The sequence below is a fragment of the Sceloporus undulatus genome, chromosome 10 (assembly GCF_019175285.1).
Source record: "Sceloporus undulatus isolate JIND9_A2432 ecotype Alabama chromosome 10, SceUnd_v1.1, whole genome shotgun sequence".
Classification (NCBI taxonomy): domain Eukaryota; kingdom Metazoa; phylum Chordata; class Lepidosauria; order Squamata; family Phrynosomatidae; genus Sceloporus; species Sceloporus undulatus.
In genome coordinates this window covers 4,516,060-4,541,672 of record NC_056531.1, presented here as the reverse complement: position 1 = coordinate 4,541,672, position 25,613 = coordinate 4,516,060, and the positions used below count along the sequence as shown (strand labels likewise).

General features: G+C 42.4%; 1 protein-coding gene across 1 annotated transcript in view; it reads right to left on the bottom strand.

Moving 5' to 3' along the window:
- Positions 1–898: 898 nt before the first annotated feature.
- The window catches only part of AACS (acetoacetyl-CoA synthetase), a 48,462-nt gene continuing 23,747 nt past the window's right edge, over positions 899–25,613 (bottom strand). Inside the window, exons 9-18 of the mRNA XM_042442026.1 lie at positions 21,582–21,662; positions 19,455–19,579; positions 15,115–15,179; positions 14,097–14,219; positions 13,551–13,664; positions 12,558–12,683; positions 11,336–11,405; positions 9,793–9,851; positions 5,668–5,870; positions 899–3,690 (exon numbers count right to left, since the gene is read on the bottom strand). Of these exons, the coding sequence (XP_042297960.1) occupies positions 3,553–3,690; positions 5,668–5,870; positions 9,793–9,851; positions 11,336–11,405; positions 12,558–12,683; positions 13,551–13,664; positions 14,097–14,219; positions 15,115–15,179; positions 19,455–19,579; positions 21,582–21,662 (1,104 nt within the window). The 3' untranslated portion in view covers positions 899–3,552. The remainder of the gene's footprint in view (positions 3,691–5,667; positions 5,871–9,792; positions 9,852–11,335; positions 11,406–12,557; positions 12,684–13,550; positions 13,665–14,096; positions 14,220–15,114; positions 15,180–19,454; positions 19,580–21,581; positions 21,663–25,613) is intronic.

Below are 25,613 nucleotides of genomic sequence, written 5' to 3'. Positions count from 1 at the left end.
TGATGAAGAAAATTGGTTTAGCTGCCATTTTGAATGTGGACCACTATTTTGCAATCAGTGGTGGCAGAAATGGGAATGTGTGGTACTTTCAAGTTGGAAGACTTTCCACACTACGTTATTTTGCTTTCTTTAACACACCACTTTCTACATGTCTTGGTCATTTTTTAGCCACTTTGTGCTAAAAAAAAGTGTCAGTTGTTAGACTGAGCATGCTTTTATAACCCACAGCTTCCCTTTGTGTTTTGGAAGTCATGCGAATCCAAGCAAGAGCTATACTAGACTAGCATGGTAGTTAATACCCATGGTTATGTATTTATGTAACAAACCTACCGATATGTTTGGCTGTTGAGCTGTTTATTTTTTAAGATTTAACCTTTTTTTGTTTTGTTTTAAATCGTGGCACTGAGTTTGCATTTCCCAAGTTTATTTTCGATTTCTTAGTATTTTCTGATATGTTGTGATGGCAGAAAACAATAAAAACATGCTGTATTAGCCAGTCTATGGGACCCACAAGACATGGATATATTTCTTGCGCTCTGCTTCTATGCCAGCCTCCTCTTTCTTTCTTTCTGATAGCCTTTTGGCTAAAGAGCAGGGTATAAATAAATATTATACTATATTATTATTATATGCCAAAGAACAGTGATGGTGAACCTTTTAGAAGCCGAGTGCCCGAACTGCAACCCAAAACCCACTTATTAATTGCAAAGTGCCATGTCCCTCTGGCTTTCTAGTAACAAACTCTAGCAAACTCTGTGCTGGGGCGACGGCACATGTGCCCACAGAGAGGGTTCTGAGTGCCACCTCTGGCACGCGTGCCATAGGTTCGCCATCACTGCCAAAGAATGTCAATTTTACTAGTCACGATTCCATACAAACCAGTGCGTGATCAGTTCACTCCGATAAAAGTGAGAATTTATTCTGCATTTTTACTACATTTAAATCCCTTAAAACATCATTGAGCTTACTCAACATCATGATTACAAAAAGGAAAAAATCCAAAACAGAATCGGCCTACCGTTCCAAAGATAGCATTATTTTCCGTATCGCTCTTACAATTCCTTTATCAAAAACACAACCATTGGTGAGGTCTCTGTACACTTGGAACAGCTTCTTTTATTAGGAAAAGAAATCCTTTCAGAACCAAGGTAGATTTAAAAAAAAAAAAAAAAAGCACCAAGAAAACATTTTAATTTAATTTCCCCGGCCCCAAAGAGCATTAAAAACATAAAAAACAGAAACAAAGTTTTGGCCACCAAACACGAAGCTTTTTGGGGGGACTTCTGGGATGCCCTGTCGGTGGACTTTGGTAAGGGCTTCCTTACCTGGGTTCAGTGTAACCCTCCGTCTCACAGATACTCCCCTGCCTATTTTCCCCACTTTTATTATTTTCCTCCACAACAGCCAAGTTCAGAGCTAGGCAACGTAATACTCCCCATGTATTTTGAACTACAGCTTCAGGTTGCACGGCCAATAGCTAGGATGGAATCTGTAGCCCAAAAACATCAGGAGGGCACCAGGTTGTCTATCCCATCATCAGACTGAAGGCAAAGGGTGCCTGTGTCTCACCAACATTGTCAGGACCACCAACACCTATCAGCCCCAGGCAGTGCAGCCAACAGTCAGGAATGATAGGCGCTGCAGTCCATCATTTGGCTTCCATGGCTTCCTTGCTCCTTGCCCATCTGAACACAGGTTCTGCCAGAGTTCCGCTGTTTCCTATACAGACAGGAGTATGGGGAATTCAATAGGTGAGGTGCATAAAAACTGTTTCTATATTTGCTCTTAGCACCACAGAAAAATAGAAAACAGATTTGCTTTGGGGAATCCTTGGGAAGAGTGTATCTGCTGAGGGTCCTATCCCACTCTGTTGATGCAGCTCCTGGTTGACCTATACAAGATCAGAGGTTATATCACACACTTCTGTGCCCAGGCCCCTGCGCTGTGCAACAGGCTTGTCAGTGTGTATCAAGCGGACTTGTTTTCCTCTCATTTTAAAAATCAAATCTTAACCATGACGTTTCATGGACAGCCATACTTCCAAGCCCACCACTTCACTCCCGGTTCCAAAAAAAGGCAATTTGGCCTGAACGGAATATCATGCAAAGAACATTTGACTCACCCAAGCCCCATGAAACTGATCCACTTTTCAACTAGTTCAAACTAACTGGTCCCATTGACTGCAAGAGGACACTGGCACACTGTACCCAGACAAGGGGCAAAATCTTTCAGACCTAGGGACCAAAGTCAAGTTATTTAGAACAGCAGACAATGCTGTCCGTAGTTCACAATTCATTTTTTTTTTAAAGAGAAATTCTTTCTTTTTAAGGTTTTGAGATAGAACCAAGTCGCTTTAAAAGAACAAGATCAGAGGCTGCATCTGCATGGCAGAAATAATCCAGTTGGGCACCACTCTAACTGCCATAGCACAATGTCATGGAATTTATGCTGGCTATGTGCAGTAATAAATCAAATCAGTCAATCAGTGCCATGGAATTCTGGGATTTGTCAGTTTGTGAGACATTTAGCCTTCTCTGTCAGAGAGCTCTGGTGCCATAGCAATCCCAGAATACCATAGCATTGCACCACGGCTGTTAAAGCAGTGTCAAATTGGATTATTTCCGCAGCACAGATGCAGCCAAAGTAAACAAGCTGGAAACAAAAAGGAATTCTTGAACTGAGTAAAACTCTTTATTGCAGGGATTTCTCTCATGTGGATTTTTTAGTCAAGGAGCATCTTGGGTGTTACTGAGGGTTTCTGGAAAAAGTCAAGGAAACACCTTGAATTCTGTAACAGGTTACTGACCAAACCAGCTGGGCCCCAAGCAGCATGAAAAATATACCTTTTAGATCCCAACTTTCATAATCCCCCAGTCACCATGACCAGTATTCTGGGAGAGATGTAGTCTTCCAAAGCAATTTTTCAGGTTCAGAGGGCTCATTGCTGACTTTTGTCAATTGAGAATGCACCCTCAACACATCCATCTCTGGCGACTAGATACTGTGAGCAAAGAACAGTAATAGCAGTATGTAACCTATGCTCTAGGGAGGCATTTACCTGCCATTTTCTGATGTTTCCATTGATAAAAAATTCCCCAAAGGCTCAGCACACAGCCTGAAACCTAGACCCTTATGCTAAATTAAATAAAACCCTACCGCCCATGTGATAGTTGCCCTCTTCCCTTCATTTTAAAGATAATTTTTTTCTTCATTTACCTTAATTTTAAAGATAAAATTAAACCCAGAAAACAAGTGTTTAGTATACATTATAAAAAAATTCTGCACCCAGTTACCTAAAAGGAGGGAAAGTAAGCTCTTCTTGGCTGGAAGAGCACTGTCGATATGCCAAAAATTCACAACGCTGCACTCCTACAAACAGCCTTTTTCATGAAGCACTTGGCAATAAAAACAGCATTTCCCTTTTTCAAAAGAAACACTGTCACTTAAATAAGTTTCTTTCGCATACAGCATCCATGTACATATTATATACACAATACAAAACCAGACACACATAACACACAAACATCAAATGGTTGGAAAAGGCAGATTCCTTCAGAAGTTCTGGAGCTCTGGAATGTTTCGGTAGAGGTCCAGTGCCTCTGGGTTGGAGAAGATCCCTCGCTGAGCCACTTCCTTCCCAGCAATAACCTGTTTGACAGCCACTTCAACTTTCTTCCCATTTATTGTGTACTAAGAAGCAAGGAACAAAAGACAACAATGAAATAGCACCCAGGTTACTACAGACATAAAAATCAGAAGTTGACTACCATTCATTGACTCAGGAAAAATGCTGTGCCCACTCATACTTGCACATTCATTCTCAGATAGATTCACGGGTACGAGACCCATTAAGATAGTCTGCCCCAAGAGGTTTATAGATCCAGATGGATTCCTGGTGGCGCTTGGGGAGCTTCTTGCTGCCTTGACAGGCAATCCTGTCCTGGCCAACCTCTGGATTGGTGAAATGGCCACCAATGAGTTACAAGTGATTTACAAGATGTACTTTTAACTTTCAGTTTAGACTTACAGTTGGCCCTCTGTATCCACAGATGCTTTATCCACAGATCTGAGCATCCGTGGCTTGAAAATATTCAAAAAAAATATACAAATTCCAAATAGCAAGCCTTGATTTTGCCATTTTATGTACAGGACACCATTTTACTATGCCACTGTATTTAAAGGGATGTGAGCATCCATGGATTTTGGTATCCACGAGGGGTCCTGGAACCAAACTCCATTGGATACCAAGGGCCCACTGTATTTTTATCTTTCTCCACCTTTTCGCTCTGTGATATCTCTAGCTCTTTTGTTTTCACCAGTGCTGGCTGCTGTTGCAGTGACCAGCTCTCACTCTCACTTGACGTAATGAAGTGCATATATATATCTGGACTCCGAGGCATGTCACTCAACGGACAACCGAACATTTATCTTTGCCCCATTGTGCTTTTTACCCTCCATGTTCTGCAGACTCGCAGACGTTGTAATGGACTGCTTCTTCAGCCTTCCTAAAGATACCAGGATCTCCCCAAAATCAAACTGGGAACTGTAGTCTGATCAGACTGGCCCAGACTTCTGAGATTCTTAACCACAACCACCACCACCTACAGATAAGAACTACAGTTCCCAGACATAAGGGAATGTCTGGTTGGGTTCTATGGTTTAAGGAAGCGATGAACACAATACATTAAACCTTCATTGGGGCACAGCTACAGGAAGGGAACAAAATGAAGTCAATACCCCCAAATAAGAATTCTGCCCCCTCCATGAAATTTTCCTTTGGTCCTCAAATGGATCACAGTAACTCAAAACGTCAGTTGAGCCTTTAGAAATAGAGTTTATGCATCCGAACGAAGGGGATGGGCAAATGTGAGTAGAAGAGAGAACATAGGGAATATGAACACAGCAAATAGAACAGGTCTAGGTGTGAATAATTTTCAGTGCTTCACATTCTGAAGTGCTAGATATTTAGGGACAGAAGGAAAATGTCACTGGGGGCAGATTTCTTATGAGAGCAATGCTCTCATCCCGCTCATAACCATAACCCCTGCCTCCAATGCAGCATTTTAAGGCAGGTTTTATTTTAAAAATCCAAGATGTGCCAGGAGCTATTTTTGCAATATACCTTGAATAAAACTGCCAAAACATTCTCCCTCTTTGTCTTCCTGCCAGACAGATACACTTAAGATTGCATCTTATGGTACAGTTTCCTGGTTAAGCTACTTCTGGAATGCCAAGGCCGAATAAATAAGCCACCTACAATCACTGAAACATTTGCCTTTGAGATTTGAGAGAAGCTGTGTTTGTTTTTAAAGAAGTCGTCTTGCCTGGACCATGGGCCACCGTCTTTGGTTTGCGGGGAAGATAGGCAGCTTTTAGGTTTGATCAAGAAGCCATTTGGTATTTACTGACAACACCCAATAAGTTTCAATCAACACAGCATGGTTGTATTTAAAAACCAAATACAGATCTAACCAAAGTTTTTAGTTAGATTTGTTGTTGTTGTTTTAAGAGGAAGGAAAAAAAGAAGCTTATTCAAGAATGAAAGCATCGCTAAGCAACACAGACAAACTATTTATAAAACTTTTTCAAGAAAAATTAGGCTTGAATTTTCAGGTATGTGTAGGCTTTGAACAGAGAGGAAAGAAGAAAAACATTGCTTTGACATACCGGAATGCCTTCAGTTTCTAAAATGAGGCTGGGAACATGCCGGGCTGAGAGCGCAATCCGAATGGCTTCCCTAATTCGTTTCACCAAATCTGGACTGAATGCCTGGTTGGTGGCCATTTTGAGGAAAAGGATGACCCTTTCTTCGCCATCTTTGTTATACTGAGGGACACAGAGACTGTCGGACACTTCCTCGAAAGCTTCCACTAAAGAAACAAGAAAGCACTGCCATAAGACATATTGAATCCCACAAGCCCCTGGACAGAGAGCAGTATACGTTGATAGTAAACCAGACCATGGTTGCTCAACTTTAGATCTCCAAGTTGATAAACCAAGTTGGTTGGCTACTACTAACTCATGGCCCTGAACACACCTCTGAAGAATGACCAATCTCACCATTAGGTAGTATGAAGCAACCATCTCATAGAATCATAGAATCATAGAGCTGGAAGAGACCGCAAGGGCTAACCCCGTTCTGCCATGCAGGAAATCCAAATCAAAGCATCCCCGACAGATGGCCATCAAGCCTCTGCTTAAAGACCTCCAAGGAAGGAGACTCCACAACACTCCAAGGGAGTTTGTTCCACTCAGATGCAGGGGGAACTTCTTAACATGGAATAGAGTAAGGCACTATCTGTTTGTGCATTATAGCTAACATTTACTTACTACTACTACTACTTATTATTAAGCTTTATTTTTATAGCACTGTAAATTTACTTGTCATTTTAGAAATCCAAAAGTGGTTCACAATAAAAACATGTACACTAAAACAGTGGGTGTATGCATGAAATGACGGAACGACAGTGAAATCCGTCAAGTTGTTCATTAAAACCTGGCCTAACACAGTTAAAATTAAGACAACCAACAGGAGTATGTCTAGAATTCAAAGATATAGACGTGTTAGTCTGCAGAACAGTATGTAGAGTGGTCTTGGAGCTCCTTTGAGACTGACTAAAGAAAGAAGTTGGCAGCATGAGCTTTTGTAGACTTAGGTCTACCTCCTCCAATGCATTTCTAGGTAAATAGATAGGTCTTTAGTCAAAGGTAAAACATCCACCCCACCCTATCTTCAGTGGAAAGATCACTTCGCATTGCAATGACCACAACAGAGAAGGCCCTCCTCTGTAAAGTGTTGAATGGATGAGCTTATTCAGTTACAGGTGATACACACATATTCTCTCTCTCTCTGACATATATATAACTCCATCCATCCAACCCTCCATCCAATTTTGATCCCAAATAGAATAGGTCCATAGTGATCAATGGGATTTCTCAATCACCATTTATGCAAGTCACTTTGACCTCAACAGACTGATACTAGGATTAAAGTGCTTTAGCCTAAATTTTACATGTGCGCATACACACACTTTTTTTAAAAGTACTGAACAGCATTTCAGACAAAGCTCTTCTCAAACCTAGAAAGATACACTTATTTATCAAAATAGCCAGCAAAATAGAAATATTTGACTAAAAGCCTTATTCAGAGCAGCTGAAAAAGAGGAAGCCAAAACTTCTTGCCGTGATATTTGAGAGAAAGAAAAGATTTGATCTATAAAACCTTAAACAGTTTCAAGATAAGATGACTGAAAGTACTCTTCCTCTCAATGCGCCTCCTCAACATTTGAGATCTCCAGTGGAGACGGTTGTGAGTCCCACAGCCTTGAAAGGCTAGGCTTGTGAGTACATGAGAGGGCTGTTTCTATAGGAGCATCTTGGTGCTAGAATAACCTGCCAAGGGAAGTCAAGTTGGTTTCATCACTGCTGAGCTTCTGGCAGACGATTCCAACAGTATTATTCTGTCTGGTCCTCCAACCTGGTTTTAACAGAGCTATTTTAAAAGGTTTTAATTTACTGTAATTTTAAGTGATATTATACATTTTATTGTACATGGCTTTGGGAGGCCTGCTGGGCAGAAAAGAAATTAACAAATACAACTACAGGTAGTACTAAAATGTTAAGATGATTACTCAGTGTTGTGTATGCATCTTGCATTCAGATAAGTTGAAATACCATCAGAACTATTTCCTGGATCACACATGTGGCATAAAAACCAGACTCTAAGATCATAAATGAGCTTGTATTTCTCAGCTTTCCCTTCCCCATCAATCCCAAAAAGGAAAAGGAGGAAAGAGCCATATAACAGAGAGAAAGAAAACAAAGGGGTGTGTGAAATGACACAGGGTGAAAAGGGAAGGCCATTAAGGTTCAACTGCTGCCCACACAAGGAAGACAGTATGACAGCCAAACAGTGCGCCAATTCACTCAGCTCCAGTTTCAACACCACTGCTGCTCCTCTCACTTCTATACAGTGGTTCCTCCACTAACTTCACGGACCTGTGCTGACAACCTCTTTGTGCACCAGCAAGAATTATGGGAGTGGAGATCAATCTAAGGAATCTATTAACAATGCTTCACTTGAGACAACCAGGGCCTGTGTTTTGCCTCTCTCTTGGAAAGAGCAAGTCACAACAGCTAAGGGATTGCTCATGCCAGATGGTTCAAGACAATCCTCAAAATGCAAGCTTCATTACACAAATGCCATGTTCGTGGAAGATGAGGCTGGCATTGTATCTCCAAGGTGATGCTTTCATTCTGCCAAGCATTATTTCCTTTCCTTTCCTTTTTTTTTTTTTTTTTTTTTTTGTTTGTTTGTTTTGTTAAGGTTCACAAAATATCTCTGTGCTCCGAGAGCCATTCTTGGGAGCATCAGCTTGGGATAAGGTTTTACTCCAGGCCTTAAAACACAAGTATCTAGACTGGATTTTTCTCCCTTGTTCCCATCTCTCTGTCCTCTGCAAAGCTCGTGTGTTCTCTTAAGCAAAGTTGCAAACAACCTTATTAGAATTAGGTGTCGTGCAGAGGTTTTCAGAGTGCTAGAAGACGTTGGTCCAATTCCTTTGGGCCCCATTTGTCCTGGGAAAGGTGGGGCCCAAGGTGGTTTGCGCACCTTTTCAAGCTGGCGCCTGTGATGATCTGGATCTTCTATGGCTTCTCAGTGCTCTTGCTGGAGTGGGAGATCATGTGGGCTCTGCCACTGCCACAGTCTTCTAGGACCCATGAGGTTTCCCTCTGGGGGCAGGGGGGGGCGTCACTCAAGTGGTGGGATAGAAAGTGAGCAACCACCCCCTGCTGCCCTCTTAGGATCTCTGGCCATAGCTGCAGTTTCCCAAGCCACCAGCAGCCAAATCCAAGCCGGGGGGGGGGGGGGGGTTGCTGGACGGTTTGCAGTTGGTAGGGCCCCCGCTAATACAACCTCTGGGTTCTGGAGTGTCTCTGAGACTCCTGGACCAAAACAGGCTGACATTGGGTGGCTGCAGCAATGTGCCCATTTACCTCCCCCTCCATTGGCCCATCACCATCCAGAAGACTCTGCTGTTCTCCTGCCACATGAGGGGGAAGATTTTGCCAGTACAAGTGATGGGCTTCTTCTTCTTCTTTGGCATCCCTGCGTCTCAGCTTCTAATCTCAACATCTGTGCCTCCAGAGTAGAGAAATGTGAAAGCGGAGGCAAGGGAGAGGAGAGAAGAGGGAGGGAAAGAGAAGAAGGAGAACTCTCTCTCTCTTTCTTCTTTTAAGGAGACAGAACCAGAGAAGAAGAGAGTAGTAGGAAGGCCAGAGACCAAGTGGTGGGAAGCAAAATGGTGATCGGAGCGGCCGGAGCAATGAAAAGACGTAGCATTGGGAAAACGTGTCCTGCTTGGAAGGTCAGCAGGAAACAGATTGAGCTTCATGGGAAATCAAAATGTCTTTTTTATTCTTCCTGCCTATCAGGAGCAAGTGGGAGGAACAACCTGTTCTACAGAATGTTTCACTTTTCTCTGCTGGGAAAAGGAACTAAGAAATGCATGTGAGTGACAGTAAATAAAAGTACATTCATATGGCCGAAAACATGAGAGGGAATTTTATTGCATAGGACAGGGCATATGATCAGATAAAAGGGCATCTTATCCAAGTTCCCATAAATCCTATAGTCTAGCTTACATGGCATGATTACTATGAAGCTAAGAAAGGGATAATCCTGCACACACAACCTCCTGCTTCTTGAAGAAAGACAAGAGTACATACGAACTCAGTGAAAATAACAATTCAGGGCTGGGAAGATGAGAGGATGAAATGTAATTCACTTACCTATGTTATAGATCTCAGAACTTCCAAACCTGACGCCACTTGGATTCAGTGTGCCATCGCTGAAAAAGGACAAGCCCCAGAGAAAAACAAATCATTAAGATATAATCAAACTTTGATGAAGACGTGAAAGCCAACGCAATTCATCTTGATCCTCAATAAGCCAAATGTGTTAAAATATGCAGCAGAAAAACTGTCCCTAGGCTAGGATTTAACAGTATTACAAGATCTTGTTATTCCATCGCAATTCATACAACATAAAACCAGGTTTTCCAAAGAAAAGAATATGTATGTGCTTTAAGTCTAAATAGGTTTAACTGTTGCAGTTTAGACTCAAGGAAATCTGGTAGTTCAACAGGAGGATTAAACATGACACCTGGATATGGCAGGAGGAGCCATCATAAGCAAATGGGGTAGAACCAGTTGTTGAAATATTCAATGAAGTGGTACTGAAAATGGATGTCTCGTGCAAAGTTCTCCCCCATAACATTTCAGCAGCTGTGCCTTTTGCCTGCTAGCAAAAATAAGGAATAATGGTAGGGTGTGCACAAAATATATCAAGTCTCCATTAAAGTAAATGGGCAGGTGAGGATAAATCTACTCTATACCTTCATATCTAAAGATACATCAGGCCCCAACCTCTGTTTAAGGCAAAGGGGGGGAAGCGATGCTGATAAAGTGCCTGCTTCCCCAAAAAGAGGCGTGACAAGCTTACTGCCAAATTAAACAGGTAGTCAACTTGCATATACAAGTAAATACTGTGCATGTTTTGTTTTATTTTTCATTTTTAAAACCAACAAAGGGGAACTTTGCAGGGGGGTTAAATACTCTCCTCACACAACTGCAATCCTGGTTAAGATCACACTCTCCTACCCCCAGCTGTTTTATCCCCAGGAAAGTAGTTCCCACTGGTGCCACATTTCCTTGTACTGCCCCCACCCCATTACAATGACTTTTAATGCTTCTAAAACATGCACAAGGCAGTAAGGTGTATAATGGTTTGCATATTTGACTACGACTCTGGGAGGCCAAGATTCAAATTCTTGCTTAGCCATAGAAATCCACTAGGTACCCTTGGGCAAGTCAATCTCCAAGTCTTAAAGGAAGGCAATGGCGGCAAACCCCATCTGAATCAATCTTGCCAGGAAAACCATAGGATACAGTTGCCGTAAGTCAGAATTGGGCTGAAGGAACATAACAACAAAACATGCACATTGAATTCCTTGTATGTAATTGACAGAGGTAGCTTGACCATCAGTGGGTAGTAAACACAGGAGCTTTGCTTAACATCATGAAGAATGTGAAAGTTCATAGCAGTATTTGGAAAAGAAAAAAAAAACCTTTGTTCTGACCTTGGGAGAAGCATAGGATGCCAAAACACAGGCAAGAAGTGTTAGGAGGAGAAGAACGGCCTTATGGCCTCAAAAATTCAAGCCAGCAAACTGAGTCGAATTGGCATCCCTTTGTCAATAAATGCACAGCCAGTGATGCTTATTAAAATCTATGGCACACCTTTGTTCATGGTTAGGCCAAAGGGATGGCTTACCTACGTCCAAGCATGACAATGCCTCCTGTCTTAGGGTTGATTCTGCAGTAGTCACCGTGAGCCCAAACACCTGCCCAGGGAAAGCCACAAAGGAGGTTAACCACGTCATTGAGGATTATCAGACGGGAGACAGGAGCAAAGCCCGTCCTTATACCGTCTATGACAACAATCACACAAAAAACATTCAGTCTTGATGCACTGATCCTGTCATAAACCTGTCAGTGAAGTGGAACTGCATTAACGGTTTCTTCCATTAACGCAAAAGAGCAAGGAGCAGTGAGGACAATTCCACCTCACTGACGGGACAATGACATACAAAAGTCTTTCAAACGATCACAGTCATTTGTGCTTCCCGGACGGGACAATGTCCAGATCAGCACTACATCATCTGAAAGTCCTTCCCCCAAGCGTACGGGAAGGACAGGACAAGGATGGGGAAAGGATGTCCCATCCCGTCTGATAATCTCCACTGGATTAGGACTCCAGACCTAGTTGGCACAGAACTGCCTTAAATATTTACAGAAATAGCTCTTGGCTGAAAAGGTAGACAGGTTGCAAAATACATGTAAAAACTAAATGAGACATAAATACAGGGAAGTCGAGGAGTTGGCATGCAATTTAGAGTATTTATCATTTGTCTTTACAATAAATTCTAGTTGCACAGGAGCAGCATCTCGAAACAGGTGACTGAGATAGTGAAGCATGAGAACCAAGGATTGCAAACATTCATCTAGAAGAGGGTAGATAAACAAATAGTGATGGTTTTGATGGTGACTGACTACTATTTACTGAAAGTACATTGACTGCTTCGATGCGGATCAGAGGAAAGGAGTCTGATCTCTGGAACAGGTCAAACAAAGACAATTTAAAAAACAACAACTCTAAGCTTTTCCAGCAAGTAGCAGTTCTGGAAGATAAAGCATCAATCACATGCAGTTAGCTTTGGGGGGTAATAATACTGTCTGCTACGAAACTTGTAACCAATGCACAAACATACATATTTCAAAACCACCATAGTAGCAGATGGAAAAGAAAAAGAAATGGTGGGCAAGCAAGCAGGACATTTTAGACATTTAAACTGCCCAATGTACCATTTCAAAAGTAAAAAAAGCAAACGCAGTATCCACAGCAGTTCACAACTCTTTTGTTCAACACTAGTTCTGTAGGCTTTATCAAAAATGTGAAAAACTCTTAAGTACTCAGAAATTCCTTCAGTACAGACCTGGAAATCTTGAAAAATAGGCCTTCCTGTATTTGCTTCCATTCTCGTCATTCCAAAAGTGTGTCGGCTGGCAAGGCATGGGCTTCGTACAAACTAACTCTCCACTTTCTCCCCAAACTGGCTTGCCTGTTGATGGGATTAAAAATATTATTTTTTTCACTAGCGCTTCAAATACAGAGCAAGTATTTATCATGCAACTGGTCTATTTATCACTGATACAACTTCGTGTTTGTCTACATGGGTGATTTATCCCAAATTCGCCCTGGACTTGCTGCATTCTGTTTATATGTCACAGGGCTAAAACCCTGAATTGGGTTTTACGGTCTTCACGATGCCCACGTCTGATTTGGCACTTCTTCCATCTAAGAGAAAACACCAGCAGTTTCATAAAGTTCTTTCTTTGGACTACAACTCCCACAATCCCAATACCATATCAGCTGGGGGATTTAAGAGCTGTAGTCCAAAACAGTAAATTTCCCAAACTGTGGATATCATTTTTTTTAAAATGAAAGAAGATTTTGACTTGGCACATAAAAAAGCAAAGTGAGCATGCCATGCACATGTGGTGCTACCACTGAGAAGTCTATTTCTGGTCACCCTCACCCTCACCTGCAGTGCAGCTCGAAGCAAGCCTGTTTCTACAGAGAGGACCCTCTCAAAGCAGAGGAGGACAACCTGTGGCATGCCAGATGTTGCTGGACAGCATGTCCCATCAGTCAGCACAGCCAATGATGAAGGATAATGGCAGTTGTAGTCTAACGATATCCAGAGAGCCACAGGTTCCTCACCCATGCTGTAAGGCTTTCTCTAAATATATTTATGTGCATCAAAACAGGAGCCACTTGGGAGCTATAAACAGTGAAGGGTGGAACAGAAGACCCTAATCTGCCTCATGCTTCTGAAGTTTTCTGTCCTGCTCAAAATCTTTCTGTTACTATCACTGTTCCGATCTGGTAAAAAGTAATGTGCGTTCTTGCTGAGCTGTGTATATACCTTCATCATTCCAGGCTTCCACAGCCATTCCAAGATTTCGTGCCTGGATCTCGCCTTTGTAAACTGGGATGGACACGTTCTGTCCCATGAAGCAGGAAATTATATCCGTACCTCCTTAAAATGGGAAAGGAACAAAGAAGGAATCGCATTAGCACTTCTCTCAGAAAGACCAAAATCCTATCACTTGACTTGTAAGTAATAAATCCATATCGTTCGAGAGCCATACTGGAAGACTATCCACATGCTTGGTCCACAGATATACATAATGGTGGTAAGGGTCTGCTCTAGAATGATGGTTCCATGATCTCAAACCTCATAGACTTGGAAATGTCACCCACACAACCTGTGACAAGACCCCTCTCTTACTACCATCAAATTCCTCCTTGGTTTTTCCACAAGCATTTGATATGCAAGCACCCCATTTCCTATACACTACTACAAGTCTGAGAAACCTTTAGTCCTTTAGACATTCTGGACTACAGTACACCTTACATAATCCTTCCTTCACACATCCAAAGCCGAGTCTCAATCTCTGCCAAACACTACCTGAAATGGATCCAAGAAGGACGTTGCTCTTTATGTGCTTGTAAACATATTCATAACTTTGGGGCTTGAGCGGTGAACCAGTCGACAAAATCGTATGGAGGGTCTGGAGGTTATGTGTTTCACCTTGGGAGAAAGCACCAAGCAAGAAGCAGAATTACTTCAAGTACAGTCATAATTCAACCCTTTCAGAGTAACCAATTCCCCCTTTCATTTCTCTTGTCTCCTAGAAAACTCACCATCTCAAAGCTGAGAACAAAAGAATGAGAAAAAAGCAGGGAAAAAAGCAAAGAGGGAGTAGATACAGAAGGGGGGGTGATTTTATATGACTACAGACCCTAGAAGTTTCTCAGGCCACATGCTCTGGTTGCTTAGACACGCAAAGTATTTATGGCCATGCACTGCAATAGATAGAAGAGCAAATGGAGAAGCCTAGGCTAAAGAATTCAGAATGAGTATGGGCATGCAGGGGGACCCTAGACACTTAAAATCCCCATTTGCTCTAACAGTCACACCAAAAGCTTATGGTGTCTCATTGGCACTTTTAGGCTCTCTACAGGTTGGATCTGCTGGTTAGAAAATCAAACATTCCTACCTCTAGGGTATAGCATTAGTGGTCAGAGAAGACAGTAAGATACCCTTCCTCATGCACCTCTTGGCCTCCCAACTGTGAAAGCCAGTGGCTACAGAGGGGGAATCTTCTCTCACCAAGGGTGGGACTTCTGGGACCCAGCAGCCAAGAAGCAAGCACTTTGGGCTGAATCAAGACATATGTTTTTCAAATTACTGAATTATTTCATGGGGCATTTCTCAGGAGTTTTAGGAATGAACCATGTGGCCCTATCCTGGGTTCCATAAGTGCAGGAGAATCAGTGCCCACAGGTGTCAACCGTGACACATGTGTAAAGGAACAATTCTGTGGGAACAATGTTGTTGTGGGACAAGCTGGGATTAAATGGAAGCAGGGGGCAGGGAGACTCCAAACAGAGAAGAAAAAATCAAAGGGTGTCTTGACACTTACATGGTTTAAGGTTTTTCTCTTCCAGCACTGCTAACCATTTGGCACCTGTCCCAAGGATGGTGATTCTACGGTCCAAAGGAATTATTATTATTATTGCTGTTGTTATTATTATTTCATTTATACCTGCCTCTTTCCATGAGGTATTCACAGTGACTTACATACATGCCCCAATCAGCTGTATATTTCAACAAATGAAGCTGAAATATGCATCCAGGCATGCTGTCATCTCTCTCTTTAGGATGCTGCAACTCAACATTTCTTAAGCGAACCAACTACAGCTTTTGTTGTATCTGCACTGGGAACCTAGAGTTACCAGGATCAGAACAAGTATCAAACTGGCGACCACAGATTCCCAATTTAGACTTAACAAGTTAATTAACTGACTAAATGTTCAACCATAGCATGCCAAGAAAGAAAGCCAAAGTATGCATATCCTGCTAGCCCAAAATGTCAATCAAATGTATGTTAGCAGACAAAAATGGAACCCTGTGAACATCCATGTCCAAAGAGGGTGAAATAAGAATTTACAATAATTTAAAACATTATCTGAGAGAACATGGTTCTAAAAAAACATGCTTAATACAGCTAACGTCATCACCCTTGAACAAAGCCAGCAAGAAGGCCTCCCTTCAAGAGGTCATTCAAAATGGGAGTGGGAATCACAACCAAGTGAGTCTCTTCCCAGAAACCTATCTAGCCTTATCACAAATGGCAGTGAAGCCCAAAGGAGAACCTTCAAAGTGGTACAAAAAAAAGGGGGAGCAATTTAAGTTACTGAAAACATCCCAAATGTTGTTCTCAAAAAAAGAAAAGAATCATTTTTCTCCAAAGTAATTTGCCATACAGTGACTTCTGGCATTTAGAATACTTGGCATACATTATTATATACATTATTGGCATACAGTTCCATCAGAGGCTAGCCTGAAGAAGAAGAGCCCTCCCTCCGGTCCATCTGCCTTGGTCCAGGCCTCAGAGGGAGAGAAGAATGCTGGACCTGATTCCCTCCCCCCCTCACCATTCCCTTCTCCTTTTGTGTCATGTCTTTTAGATTGTAAGCCTGTTGGCAGGGAACTGTCTGTTATCCCCTCTATTGTAAACTGCTCGGATTCCCAGTGATTGGGCGGTATATAAATAAAACCTATTATTATTATTATTATTATTATTATTATTATCCCATTAATTCTGTACAAATAACCCCATAGAGACAGTTCAGGATTAGTTACTGACAGGAGGCTGATCCTAAGAGAGAGTAAGAGAGAATAAGAAAGAGTGAGAGAGTTTCAACCTGCCAAGAGAGGAATCTCAAGACAGAGGTGATGGTTGATTTGGCAGGTTCTACAGTTGAACATTTAGTCCATGAAGCCACTTCAGTACTTCTTAGCATCTACGGTAAATCAGCAACATCTAACCCAGGCATGGAACCAGACTTGCCCCTCACCCTGGAGCTACTACTCCACTGAATTTTCTACCGCAGACATGGCGTAAAAGCTGCACTTTCCTTTGAAAACAAGACATAGGCCTGTTACAGACAGCCAAAATAAAGCTGCTTCGAGTCAAAGTGGAGATATGGTGTTTCAATGATGCATGCATCCTAAGAGTCCAGAAGCCACCAAAGCCATGCTCCAGTCCTTAGGGCTGGAGCGTGGCTTTGGTGCGACCTCTGGATTCTTAGGACGCATGCATCATTGACACCATACCTCCACTGTGACTCGAAGCAGCTTTATTTGGCGTCGTAACAGCCCACCTTGGCTTGAAGGCAGAACTGCATTTCCAGAAGCCTCTTCATATGCCACATTTCAAAAGAAAAATGTGGCTTAAGAGACAACATAGTAACAATGTGCAGAGCCACAAAATGTTGGACCCGTGGACCATGTGATACCCACCCCAGTCTAAATGGGACATTTTGGCCTTCACTAAAATTTCACTTCAGACTTCAGAGTGCTGCTGTATTCTGGCTGCTGTTGCCCTTTTATTTCATTTCAGACTTCAGAGTGCTACTGCATTCTGGCTGCTGCCGCCCTTTTATTTAGGCAGAAATGGAAGTGAAGAGGAAACAAGGAGGTTTTCAGCTTTCATGCATTTATTTAGCAGTCATTCTTATGAAGTGGCAAGAAAGAGGATGACTCCTCTGTGATAAAACATTACCACATGACCATTAAGTGGTTTGAAAAACCTGTCCTGTTCTCTCTCACCCCAAAGCCACTCCAAACTGATGACTGTTCACCTGAGTCCAAGGATAACCTTCCTCAAGTAGCTCAGCTCTGTGTAAACAGCACTTCTGCAACTGATAATTGCTCATGGCACAATAGAAAGGGACCGTGTTTGCAAATGTAAAAGTAAGAAGTCATTTCCTTCTCTGCAGCAGCAACTCTGTAACTATTATCATGGGAGTGTAGCCTGAGAGAAGCCATCTTGAAGACCCAACTTTGCAGAAACAAGCTTCCTACAGCTGTGGCAGACAACTTTCCTGAGACAAACCAACAACAGCAACAAAACAGAGATGTATTCCAGTCTTGACACCCAGCAGGATTTACTGTTGGCCTATAAGAAGTGAACTAGATGTCAAAACGACTAAACCGAACCTATTGTACTTTGGATTATGGGAAGACATGAAACATTAGAAAAGACGATAATGTTTGATAAGGTAGAAGGCAACTGGAAAAGAAGACTGTAATACATGTGGATTTACTCCATCAAAAATGCAACAGACCTGAGTTTGCAAGACCTGAGCAGGGCTGTTAATAACATGTTCACCTGGAGGTCTCTCATTCATAGGGTTCACCATACGTTAATTTATTGGCAATTAACAACAAATAAGCAACATTGTGCTTGGGGTTGAGAGTTCCCAAAAAACTCTAGCCTCATCTATACTCAGCAATACCCAGAATGACATGACATGGACTCTGTGTACAAGCTGGTGAGCTTGCCATATGTCACAGTGTTCTGGCCAATGATCCTGGACTGGACCAAAAAGAGTCACTGTGTGGTTAAGAGAGTTGGACTAGGATCTGGAAGATTCAGGTCCAAGTCTACACCAAGCCATAAAATTCATGGGGTGACATTGGGCCAATCACTCTCATCTTGCCCTACCTCGCAGGGTAGGGTGAGGAAACAGCTTCATAAACTACACTGAGCTCTTTAAAGCAAAAGTATAACTAATGATATTAAAAAATGAGGCTGAAACCAACCATTTTAGAAGCAGTGCTGCCTTGATATGACAAACTGCCATGCCTTCACAAAAAATCCTCTGGTTGCACAACCTGCGTTAAGTGGATAGGTTATACATGCACAAAAACCACCCATAGTAAGGAGTCAGGCCATGCGGGGGGGTCTATATGCTCAGAGTTGCCCACTCTATTCCAAAGTTTCTTTTCCAACTACAGAAAGTGAGAACAGTTCAGAGCAGAAAGGTCAGGGAATGATTGGTATGTGTGATAGTAACTCACACATACCCCTTCTCAATATCACTTCTAGGCTCAATACAAGTTCATCATGCAATACTCTTCCTCATGCTTGTTATTTATTAATTTTTTAAAAATAGCAGCCACAGGGGTCCTGGACTGCAACATGAGCAAGGAGCTTTACCATCTTCCTCCAATATCATCTCCTCCCCAAAAGTGCTTTTTTTTTTTTTTGCCTTCCACAGCAAAGAACAAAATCAGCAGAAACAGGTGTCAACAGGAAAACTGCATGTGAAGGAAGGGACTATCTCATATATGCACCTAATGGATTGGGGCTGCCTCCCCACTCCTGCTCCTTGAATTTCTAAACAAAAAAGAAGCCCAGGCAAATGTCTGCTATGAGATTAACATATTGTCTATTCAGGGCCTCTCAGAGGGGGAAGTGGTCCCTCGTTCCTTAAAGCAAGAGTTTAGAAAAGTTAACTTTTTTGGACTACAACTCTCAGAACACCCAGCTTGCATGGTACACTAGCCATGGTGGTTGGGCAATTCAGAAAGATGTAGTCCAAAAAAAGAAGCTTTCAAATCCTGCCAAAAGCTTAAGCAACACGACATCTCGAAGGTGCTGCGTGCTTTTCACTTACTTGTACCTGGCAGACAAGGGTTTATACCTGCAACTGCACTCTGCCCACCTGTACATATCCCCCAAACCTTCACACTGCCATTGTAAGCATGCAAAATTGCAAAACCAAGGCAATGACAGGGACTCTGATTATTTAAGGACACTACCTATTCCTTGTTTCTACTGCACATCAGACTCTGTTATACCCTGGAGCTGGTAAACCATTTATAAATATTCTTATTTCTTATATGAAAAGTGTGGTTATGTCAGGATAGTTTTATGGATTCATTGTCAACTGGAATTCCTAGTTTACCTACCCTAGTCGATCAACCAAATCCCACAGGACGTTGGGGGATGGAACAAGCGGTGATCCATCGTAGAGAACTACAGAAGCACCTACAGCAAGGGCAGACACCAACCAATTCCACATCATCCAGCCAGTCTAGGGTGAGAAGATAGATGAGTTAGTTTCTCTCCCTTCTGTTGCAAATTCACTGCCATCTTCACCTATTTTCAGACCTGTGAAGCCAATCTCACACTTCTGCTTAAGAGACCACTGCATAAATCTATATGCTGCTGTGAAACAGCAATATACAGGTTCTGGTCTATGTGTCGACCGAAGTAACCTCCAAAGAAGAGGACAAGGTTGAGCTGCAATGTGCAATTGCAATGGATGATATATCTACACACATACATGCACATGATCTGCATCTATACCATCCATACCTATAGTGCAGAATAAGCACCATGATTAATCAGACAGCAGAATATATATCCATACATTTGCATGTACATGATCTGTATCTGTACCATCTTTTTCTATACTAATTTTAAAATGCAAGTCCTTATAAAAGTCACAGGTAACCCGCCACCTAAAAATGCATGTCCCCTTACTTCCCAGGGGAAATGCCTTTTCTAAGTGGCCCCTCAGATTTCCTGCTACAACACCCATGCACACCATCACAAACAATGGTGAGCGACCACAGCCCTCCAAGATGTCTTTTGGGGTCCAACCCCCATCATACCTAAACATTTGACATTGCTGGCTAAGGCTGATGGGAGTGACAGGCTAACAGATGCTCACTTTGGATCTAAATAAAAAACTGTCTGATCAAATGCTCCAATACAAATCTAATTGTTAACTGATCCATTGGCTAAAATCTGGACAACTAACCAAAGGAAACGTCTTTCAACTGGGCAACAGCCATATTTTCAATAGATTGGGGAGGATGGAAAAAGCACTGTTCCATAACCATTTTTATTTGGGGCATGGACTTCACTTCTCACCTGTCACCTGTTACAAATGCTTCACTGTATTGGATTCCAAGAGAGAGTGGGCCAGAGCAACAGGGATGAAGAACACCTCAAAGGTTTTGCTTCACCTAGACCCCTGTGTCCCATACCTATTTCCCACCATGCAGGTCATCTACCATCACCTGCTTGTAAGGAAGGCTTCTTAGAGAGAGAAGGAAACAGATAGCCAACATCAGGTAGAGAGGAACTGCTGGACCTCCTACCCTTTCCCTCCACCACTCCCTTCTCCTTCTGTGTCATGTCTTTTTAGATTGTAAGCCCAAGGGCAGGGAACCGTCTAACTAAAAAGATTGCATGTACAGCACTGTGTAAATTTACAGCGCTTCATAAATAAAGGTTAATAATAATAAAGTATCTTTGACTACAGATGTGGTGGCGGGGGACATACACCTTCAGGGCTATCCATTTTTGGTGCTCCCTGGATTATCAATATTTCTACCATATTGAGGAGAATCACACTCAAGGCTGGAGGAGGTGGCAATTTTTGATTGTAAATTAAAGCACAGAATGATGTTTTAGTGATGGTTGGCTTTTTAGGGTTAAAAAAAAACAGAAGCAAACTGTTCTGTTTTAAAAACGTATGAATATTTTCACATTTTTCAGGGATGCAGCCTGTGATGAGGGGGCAAAGGGGATCTGGAAGCTCTCCGCCTCCCAGATAGATTTTTCTCTCTCCCAAGAAAGGGTAGGGTAGGGTAGGGTAGGGTAAGGGCAGGGGCAGGGGCATGGTATGGTATGGTATGGTATTTTATTTTATGGGATTTATATCCTGCCTTTTTCCCAAAATGGGATTCAAGACAGAAAAGGGGTTACATGCCACTACCTGCTCCTGGTGGAAGGCTAATGTTTTGTTTTTATTTCTTCATAACTTTGATTCCAGTTCAATTCGACTGATATTACTCATAAGCTGCTTTGGAAGGATTTGTAAGGTGGCATATGTATAACTGCCACAATAAATACACACATGCTTATCATTTATTTGACTTCTTATTTAAGGCATCTTATGGGTTATTTTAACACAGATTACAGATTCTGCTCTCAGCAAAGAATATGGTTATTCCAGAAACTGGAACCTAAGGGTCGAAATCATAGAACAAGTATATCAGTCTTAGTTAAAAGCAACAACTTGCCGTTGTGTAGTACATGATGTTGTCATTGCTGGTCATGTTGCCGTGCAGGATATGCTCCTTCAAGTGCTGAAGTAATGTCCCCTGCAAGTATGGGTGAAAAACAGATGTTTTAGAAAAGGGGAAAAAACATGAACAGGTGATATAGTGGTTAGAGTGGGCAGTCCTGGGGTAGCTACTATCAACCTAACTAACTTCACAAGGGTTACTGTGAGATTTGAAGAGGCAACGCAGGAACCATTAATGACTCTTTGAACATCTTGGAGGAAAAGAGGAATACAAATGAGGAAGAAGAAGTCCATTTACTTAGAAATATTTCTGTGGCACCCTTCAGCTTATAAACATTCACTTGCGTAGAATTGCATGAGCTGCCTACATTTTTTGGTTCAGGTTGCTTTCAGAACCTTTCAGGTTCAAGCCAAAGGGAGAGTTTAAAAAGAAGACACTGAGCGTAAATTGCATCCAAGCTAAGTGGCTTCCCCCTTCCCTTAACAGCCTCACATCTGAAGGAAGCATTATGGGATTTGATGCAAAATCAAATGTATGAAGGGAAAAAAGGAAAGACGCTCTACACACTTTAGAGGGCTGTTGGTTTAAAAGGGGAAGGGAACCCACCAATAAAAGATGTAGACTGCAAAAACCCTAGGGAAGAGGAGACTGAAGGCACAAGCACAAAATATTCTGCACTAGTTACATTTGCAGACAATTTATTACCAAAACGGCTGCTTCCGGCTCTGTTCTTCAGCATCATGGTGCTGCGCTCTAGTGGCAGAACATTGCTTTCTCACATTGAGACATTAATGCTAAGAACCAGATTAGATATTATAGTGGAGACTCTCCACGTTCGCTGGGGTTAGGGGCATGGGATCCCTGCGAACATGGAAACACCACAAATAAAAAAGCACTACAGTTGGCCCTCCGTTTTTGCAGGGGAATCCGTTCTGGACCCCCCCGCAAAAACGGAGGCTCGCGCATATTCAAGCTTCATAGGCTTGAATGGGGTGCGCCCCCGGGCACACGCACCATTAGAAATAGTGCGGGTCGCTCCTCTGCGGATATTCGAGGTCGCAGATCTCAGATCCGTGAGTTAGGAGGGGGCGACTGTATTTTTTTTTTAACTTGAGAGAACACCTCTCTAGGAATCACCTCTAGGGCATCTCTGTGGTTAACATCTGCTGGAAAGTGACTACAGAATTACGCTGGAGGACCTACAAATGCCTAGAGAGGTGTTCTCTCTGGGAATCTCTAGGTGATCTTTGGTGGATGTTGACCATAGAGGCGTGCTGGAGGATCTAGAAATTCCTAGAGAGAACGCATTAATCAAATCCGTGAATAATCAAATCCACAAAGGTCAAATCTGCAAATGTGGAGGGCCGACTGTAATTCAATTACATATTAATTTAATTATGCTCACATAATTGAATTACGTAGTTTAAATACGCCCACATAACCACACTGCAAAGACAAGGCAATGCAAAATCTTTTCTCCTTAAGTCGCAGTTGCAACAAGGTGCAAGCACTACCTCTTCCTAAATGTTAATCGCTGCATGAGTGCAGGCTATGTTCTTAGTTTTACAGCCAAGGAAGACTAGGCTGAAGTTCGTGCCCACCCCGTGGTTCTGAGAAAAATCAACCCCTACCACCACCACCACCCATGACTATTGAGTAACATGTCTGAGGCTTCTGGGAGTTGAAGTCCAAAATCTCTTAAAGGACACAGTTTGGGAACCACTGCCTTAGGCGAACCTATCATGGGGTTTTCTTGCCAAGTTTCTCAGTGGGGTTTTCCCCTTGCCATCCTCTGAGGCTGAGAGAGTGTGACTTGCCCAAAGTCAGTGGGTTTCCATGCCGAGCCGGGATTCGAACCCTGGTCTCCAGAGACCTAGTCACCAATAGTTTTGTTAATAGACAATATTATGCAATTGTCACTTTCTATGCCCAATTTTGATCCGCTTCCACACCCTCCCATGTACATCATGCGCATATACCTGGGGCTTTTCCTCCATGTATCTTTGTGGGTTATAATCCACAAAAACTCATGCTCTAATAAATATTCTTGTCTTTGTTGTTTTGCTGGGGAAAATCAATACTGTTGCCCTTGAAAACAATGATCTGGTCTGCTCCATCCGAATCAGCCTTACGTGGAATGAAAAATCTCTTTGCTTTAAAAAATAAAGAAAATGCTTCTACACATTTCTCCTTTAGCTCAGTTTACTATGTCAAAACTACTTGCTATGATGTATTTTAGTGCCTTAAGATCCCCCTCCCTACAAACACACACACACCCCTGTGAAGCATTCTCCTTTACATTCATGTTCAATTTAAAACTGACAAGAAAGTATCGTCAAGAGGCATCGGGGAAATGTAAATTACAATACATCTCACCTAGAAGGTTCAAATTATGTTGGTAGAAAGCCCCCAAAAACGGTTTTCAAACACACCCTGGGGAAAAGCATCCAGGTATCATGTATATAAACAGCAACAAAATGCTCAAGCCACACCATATCCCACACTGTATTTAACAGTAATTTAATACCATGCGCTGTCTTTCATCTCAGCCTGTTGTTTCTCTAATTGCCGAACGTCAAATTCCCGCTATTTCCCCAACCTTCTTCGGAGGGCAAACTCATTCCAAAGCAGAATCGCTCACATACTTATTCATATTTGAGTATGTTTACATGTTGCATAGCCTGCAGTTCTAGGGGGCTCACAAAACAATTCAAACGCAGACTCTAAAAAAAAGAAATCACTCCTAACAAGCTGTCCAATTAAAAATTAAGCAAAAGGCCTCTTCCCGTTAATCGATTCATGGCCAACGGCAATACGGCCTAGCAGTTAATGAGGTCAGAAGAGCCCTGCTGGATCACACCAGAGGCCCATCGAGTCCAGCATCCAGAGACATTCTACATCAGCCCTCTCTGGCTGCATCCGCACTGCAGAAATAACCCAGCTTGACACTGCTTTAACTTCCACAGTGCAATGCTATTTGATTTAAAGATTTGTAGCTTGTTGTGGCACTCGTGCTCTCTGACAGAGAAGACTAAATGTTTCACAAAACTACAATCCCAAGAGTCCCACAGCATGAAGTCACGGCAGTTAAAGTGATGTCAACTTGAATTATTTCTTCAGGGTGGATGCAGCCGGAGTGGCATTTTCTACTCACATAGCACCATTCAGGTAATGAATACTCCAAACTTTTGACATCCCCGCTATAATCTGGAGTGATGTACTGTGAAGTCTGTTCTTTCTTGCAGCAAAACAGCAGAAGCCCTGTGGCACCTTTCAGATCAGAAAGCTTACTGTATCGTGGGCCTTCGTGGATTACAATCCACTTCCTTAGATATGCAGACCATAATCTTAGGGTGGGAGCCAGCGTGGTGCAGTAGTTGGAGCGTTGGACCTCCAACTCTGGAGATCAAGGTTCGAATCCTCACTCAGCTTGGGTGAGTCACAGTTTCACAGCCTGAGAGGAAGGCAATGGCAAACCCCTTCTGAACAAATCTTGCCAAATAAACCCCATGATAATGTTGCCTTAGGGTTGCCATAAGTAAGAAATTAACTGAAGGCACACAACACTGCAACAACCATCTTTGGGCCTCGCAAGCAGCATCTCATCCCCAACTCCAAATATATTTGGAAGATAAGGGTGCAGAAAGTGTGGCCCAGCCAGGAGCTGAGTCTTTCAGCTTGCTTACCATGAGTAATAGGGTCAGGTTTGCCTATAACATATTACAGCAACAGCAATAACAATTGTATGTACATTTCTACACCACTTATCCATCAACTAGAATGCCATACACAGGTTAGAGTGTGCAAGCCAATTGTCCCCAACAAGCTGGGTACTCATTTTACCAACCTACAAAAGGATGGAAGGCTGAGTCAATCTTGGAGCCTCTGGGACTGAACTTACAACCTTGGGGCTGCAGTTTAACCACTGCACCACAAAGGCTCCTATTACTGTGTGATACTAATATGGATAATGGGACATGTAGCCACAAGCTAATTATTAGGGCTGTTGCTCACATTTCTTTGGTA